Source organism: Polyodon spathula, chromosome 2 (assembly GCF_017654505.1).
Source record: "Polyodon spathula isolate WHYD16114869_AA chromosome 2, ASM1765450v1, whole genome shotgun sequence".
In the NCBI taxonomy this organism is placed as follows: domain Eukaryota; kingdom Metazoa; phylum Chordata; class Actinopteri; order Acipenseriformes; family Polyodontidae; genus Polyodon; species Polyodon spathula.
In genome coordinates, this window is record NC_054535.1 from 15,952,160 (window position 1) to 15,958,670 (window position 6,511).

Below are 6,511 nucleotides of genomic sequence, written 5' to 3' on the forward strand. Positions count from 1 at the left end.
ATTGACATGAATTTCCAAAAGTGAAAATAGCAGTTTGGTGAAAGTGAGAGTAAGGCTGATCCAACATGAATACCTCCTGTAATACAGTAAATCCTCTAAAATAGTAAATGTCAGTTTACGAAATTCTATGGCATATAGAAACTGACCAATGGATACCACACTTTCAGAAAAGTATATATATATATATATATATATATATATATATATATATATATATATATATATATATATATATATTTTTTTTTTTTTTTTTTTTATATATATATTTATATTTATTTAGAAGCTTTGAAATAGTACAGTAAACACTATGCACACATGATATAAACTACTGAATGTCTTTGATTACATTGTAGAACTGTTCAATCGGTGAACAGAACATGATCACAATCTTCCTTGTAAAGTTGGAGTAAGTTTGGGAACACCTGACCACACAAAAGTAATAGAAAACAGTCTAAAACAGTGATATAGCATTTATAATGCACACATTTTTATCTGTACAATTGGCTTCTTGGTGTGAATATAAACATCTAAAGGGCTCAGTGACATTATAAGATATACATAGTGCTGTAAACAGGCACACACTGATTTGAGAGGTAAGCTCTGTCACCTCTAGTTTCATTATAATAGTTCCTCACATTTCAACTCATTTCTCAGGCCTGCTGAGAGCAATAAGGTCCTAGTATTGGCCACCACTTATTTTTGTCTCCCATCCCCTCAAAGGCAGGACAATCCAAAAGTTCCGAACAACTGGATGGCCAAGATAATGAAGTTGAAAATGTTGATGTTTTTGTTTGTCGACTAATTGTGCAAATTCATGCCGTCTCAGTTATGTCCACACAATATGGACTAGCAAATCCTTTTCCGCGCTGCAAATGAAGAAAACGCACTTGTTAAGTACACAACGTATATAAAACTTTCTTTTTTTTCCCAAGAAACAGATTATCATAAAGTGATGCACCTACTTCACCCTGTATATACAGAGCACAATTAATCTGGTGTTCTTGCAATAACTTATTTGGCTTCTACTTGTTTGAATTGTACAAATGAAGGCACACTGTTAAATTAGTCAAATATCATGCAGAAAAACAGTTGATTACTACCTTTGGGACATATTATTAGCATAGATATTGCATGCCCATTTAATTTAAGCTAGCTACACTGGGTAATTGTTTAACTTCATTGTACATAAATGGATTACAACCATAGGAAAATTAAGTCAGTTTCCTCTTCCATCTAAACTGCCTGACACATCTCCATCAGCGTTCAACCTAATGCAACAGATGAAAAATGAAACCAGCACTCTTAGCAAATGAAGTTATTGTTTGGAGCTGACTGCAAGATGCTAATTCATTGCAGAATGAGTTAGTACAAAATGCTAATTCTTCTTTTTTTGTAATATGTGAACTGTCACAAAATTAATCCGTATACACATGTTGGCTATTTTTCTTGAATTCATTATTCCTATGACTTATTTATAACCTCAATAGTCCTGAAGAAGAAATGGATTACTGCACATTCGTGTTTCTGTTACAGATGATATTTTTTGGGCTGCATTCATTTTTCAAAACACTGATTTTCACATATTCAAAACACTGTCATAAATTAATGACCCCTTTGTGAATATGGCTTGTGCTACAGTATATGGACAAACAGTAATAAACCATTTTGTTCCAATGACAAGTCACAACAGACTTATTTATTGTTATTATTTTTAAAACCCTTTTTACTGCCAAATATACATAATTTGTCAATATTAAATACACAAAACAAAGTAAAAACAATATTGAAGAATTTACCGGTAAAAATAGATAGGAAGAGAGAGAGATAAAGAGATTGCGAGCTTGCAAGATAAATAAACAGAATATTTCTTAATGTTAGATTTATACTGATATCGAAAAGAATTTAATGGCACTTCCAGCCATTTTCTAGTTTGTGTTTGCATTTGACGTGATCGAAATTAATTACTAATACTCACACAAATAAGGTGGTTTGTAAGGCGCGCGTGTGCTAGACAGAAGTGCATCAAACTCTTTCCTCTCTAGAGTGCCGTGATGTGACTTCTCTTTGCCAAAGGTGGAGAAAGATCTCTCCCCAGTTTGCTCTTGAGTTTCAAATACCTCAGTGTCTGGCACAGAGTCCATTCCTGGGACATGCAGATTGCTGCGATAATCTGCAGCCTGGCGGCCATCTGATGGCACAAAAGAGGGCATCCAGCATCGATCTGAGTGCCCTAGAGCTTTGCACTCTTCTGTGCAATTGGAAAAGAGATCAGCTCCTAAAACAACAAAGGTGAAATACATTAGGAAATCATCTTACCAGGGATATGCTTCCCACACGCTAATGGAAAAATGGCTTGCTATTTATTGTTGGTGACAGACATGCCAACAGAAATTGAGGCTCTTTTGGTTCTCCTTTGGGGAACAGACTATTAAATAAACATTTCCTTTCAAAATAAATTTCTTGTCACCTAACACCCGAAAAACAGAATGTTTAACACCTTTGACAGAAAGTACAGAAAGGCATCTGTGTGGCTTGTTCTACATACAGTAAAGCCAGAAAATAGTTGGAAAATGTTTAAATTAATGACTTAGTTTAAACTGTCTAAAATACTCCAGCACCAGCCTAATGAACCCCTTCAGCAAAGCTAATAATTTGCAGATTGGGTTTCAAATATCAGACTTATCAGCAGTGACAAAAATGGTAAAACATTTTCATCAAAGCACATGTAAAGACATAAAAAAGTAATCTAGAGTCACAGCTCTAATATTTAATTCCTCATGACAGATGTTTATCCACTGTAGATCAAAGTTATAAGACTTTGTCCTGCTGATAAACCAACCACCTTTTTTCATGGCAGTCTTATGATGAAAAGGATAAAAGGGCAAATATCTCATCTAACAAGAGACGGATCAAAGGTGACTTTTTGAAATTCTCCTCCAAAACTTTCAACTGACTGGAGCCACCAGTTCTTGTGTAAATTCCAGAGCAATCAAAGGTCATTTTTTATTAAAGCATTCTGTCTTCACCTAACACTATAAAAGGCTCCCTGTCTGATTTCACTACTAACAACAGAACAATAATCATAATAACCAAGCCTCCGCCTGTGTTCAAGTTAATCCTAATGCAATATACTTTAACTAGGAAGCCTGGAGTAGCTTTAAAATGTAACATGTTTTTTTTTTTTTTTAGGTATACATGTTAATGCTTATTTTATTGGCAAACATTTGTCTTTGAAAAAGGGTGTGAATAATGGTACTTAAAGAAACACTTTCTTGAGGGTGCCTACCAATACTTATTTTGTTCTTAAGTTAACCAGACATACTTCTATGAAACTAATACATTTTAGTTATTTAAACAAATTGAGAGAAAATGGGATTTAAAGAGTTATAAATCTGAAAAAGGTTACGCCATGTCTAAATTTGAAAGAAGTAAACATGTAAGCGTATTCTTCGTGTAAAGAATGTAACCACTTTATCTGAAAAACATGGTTCAGATAGGTCAAATTGGGGTTTCTGTTTCCTATTTAAGTCCTTTTATGAATGGGCAACCCAGTTATACTCCATTTGTTTTTCTAGTAAAAATAGTAAGAAAAAACAAATATACAAAACAAACAAAACAACTGAGCTCAGTGCTACATGAGCTTGAACAGATTCAAGCAGTTCTGACAGCAATAACACGCAATATTGAAATCCAAAGGTTCTGGCTTGATAAATCATAAATTATTATTTGATCACATTATGAGTAGTTTTACACAGGAGAATATATATGCCGATGAGCAAATCAACTCTAAATATTTGAAAAAAAGTACTTGTAAAATGTAATATAAAGTGAAATATAATAACCAAATGAAATGCATTATCTCTTTCAGATACAAGTACTGAGATACCAGAGTTCCTCTGCTTTTCATCTAACACTTCGTCAGCTGCATTATCAACAAGTGTCTGAGAGCAGTCTTTCATGTTGTATGAGAGAGAAAGAGACAGAGTAGAATGCAAATGCAGTTATCAGGGATTAATCTCTTCAAAATGGCTTTTTTATTTTATATTCAAGGAAGAAGTGTAAGCATTGCAAACCCAAGCTTCAATAACCTTCATTTGATAATTGGTATGCAGAAGTCTGAAAATAAATTACTGAGCAGTGAGCTGTTGCAAAGTGCTAACGTGAACTGCAGACAGAATACATGATCGTACCATCCTGCAGACAGAACACAGCATTGTACCATCCTGCAGACAGAACATAGCATCGTACCACCCTGCAGATAGAACACAGCATCGTACCATCCTACAGACAGAACACAGCATCATACCATCCTACAGACAGAACACAGCATTGTACCATCCTGCAGACAGAACACAGCATCGTACCACCCTGCAGACAGAACACAGCATTGTACCATCCTGCAGACAGAACACAGCATCGTACCACCCTGCAGACAGAACACAGCATCGTACCATCCTACAGACAGAACACAGCATCGTACCACCCTGCAGACAGAACACAGCATTGTACCATCCTGCAGACAGAACACAGCATCGTACCATCCTGCAGACAGAACACAGCATCGTACCATCCTGCAGACAGAACATAGCATCGTACCATCCTACAGACAGAACATAGCATCGTACCACCCTGCAGACAGAACACAGCATCGTACCACCCTGCAGACAGAACACAGCATCATACCATCCTGCAGACAGAACACAGCATCATACCACCCTGCAGACAGAACACAGCATTGTACCATCCTGCAGACAGAACACAGCATCGTACCACCCTGCAGACAGAACACAGCATCGTACCATCCTACAGACAGAACACAGCATCGTACCATCCTGCAGACAGAACACAGCATTGTACCATCCTGCAGACAGAACACAGCATCGTACCATCCTGCAGACAGAACACAGCATCGTACCATCCTGCAGACAGAACATAGCATCGTACCATCCTACAGACAGAACATAGCATCGTACCATCCTGCAGACAGAGCACAGCATCGTACCATCCTACAGACAGAACACAGCATCGTACCACCCTGCAGACAGAACACAGCATTGTACCATCCTGCAGACAGAACACAACACTGTGCCATCCTGCAGACAGAACACAACACTGTGCCATCCTGCAGACAGAGCACAGCATCGTACCATCCTACAGACAGAACACAGCATCGTACCATCCTGCAGACAGAACACAGCATCATACCACCCTGCAGACAGAACACAGCATCGTACCATCCTACAGACAGAACACAGCATCGTACCATCCTGCAGACAGAACACAGCATCGTACCATCCTGCAGACAGAACACAGCATCGTACCATCCTGCAGACAGAACACAGCATCGTACCATCCTGCAGACAGAACACAGCATCGTACCACCCTGCAGACATAACACAGCATCGTACCACCCTGCAGACAGAACACAGCATCGTACCACCCTGCAGACAGAACACAGCATCGTACCATCCTACAGACAATACAAACACTTCTGAGCAAAAAGCTTCTGAGAACACTGCTTTCCAATCATTACAGGCGGTTATGATGGATGCAGGCACAACATAAACAAGGTCTAATTTACTCAGGATATAAGCAGACCCATATAACTGCACAGCACTGGGGATTTTGTTTGTCACTAATTAAGATAGTGTAAATAATTAGACCATTGTGCTGCATCTCAACACTGACTGCTCGTCAAATTCCAAGACTAAAATGGAGAATTACAACACATACACATAAAGAAAACTTTTGATGATATTAAGCTCCATTAAATATATGTTTGACAATCTGAGCTACCTTTATTTGGACAAGTTCTGTATTTAGACCATTTTAATAAGTACAATCAGTTTTTAGGAATTGAACAGATTCAACTGGATATCATTTTCAATGTGTGAATTTTTTCAAGAGATCATAGGGGAAAAAAGCCATTATACCACTTCAGTTATTCTAAGTAAACTCTATGTTAAACCTCATCTGTAAAATTAAAAAGGACAGCATTATTAATAACATAATAACAACCAATAATAATAACCAGGAGCTGTTTTGAAATGTCCAATCAGAGAGAGTGATGCAGTTACTGGGTGCAGGAATGATCACTGATTCCCGTTTTACAGTGTTTATGACAAGCAGGTGTTTATGACTTGGCGGAGTGACTGAGAGTGTAAGTTAGGTATGTAACACATATCTAGATTTTAATAATTTGCTTAAAATAAATTAGTCATATATGTCATTAAATATTTTATATAGTCATGTCGTTAATAAAAAAAAATATAATACATTTTTAAATATATGCCTATTTTCTGAAACCACACTTCCTGTGTAGTGTTTATGAATGAGATGGCTGAGTGGCACTGCTCAGGTAGGCGGGTCAAACAAGCTCTTTAATCGTAGCTCTGTCTCTGTCACCTGAAAACAAAATGAACGATCTTTAAGATTCATTTCGGACTTTGACCGGGCATTGTTGGGCACTCCTAGATCTGCCCAGGCAAAACCCAGAATGAAAGATCTTTGT

The 6,511-nt window shown here is 37.3% G+C and overlaps 1 protein-coding gene across 2 annotated transcripts in view; it reads right to left on the reverse strand.

The window, feature by feature from the left end:
* Positions 1-274: 274 nt before the first annotated feature.
* The window catches only part of LOC121330647 (protocadherin-10-like), a 15,937-nt gene continuing 9,700 nt past the window's right edge, over positions 275-6,511 (reverse strand). Inside the window, exons 4-5 of one of the 2 annotated variants that reach the window (XM_041277335.1) lie at positions 2,118-2,275; positions 275-866 (exon numbers count right to left, since the gene is read on the reverse strand). In XM_041277335.1, the coding sequence (XP_041133269.1) occupies positions 813-866; positions 2,118-2,275 (212 nt within the window). In that variant the 3' untranslated portion in view covers positions 275-812. Of the gene's footprint in view, positions 867-1,975; positions 2,276-6,511 lie in introns of both variants that reach the window. The other variant, XM_041277325.1, reaches the window with a different exon arrangement.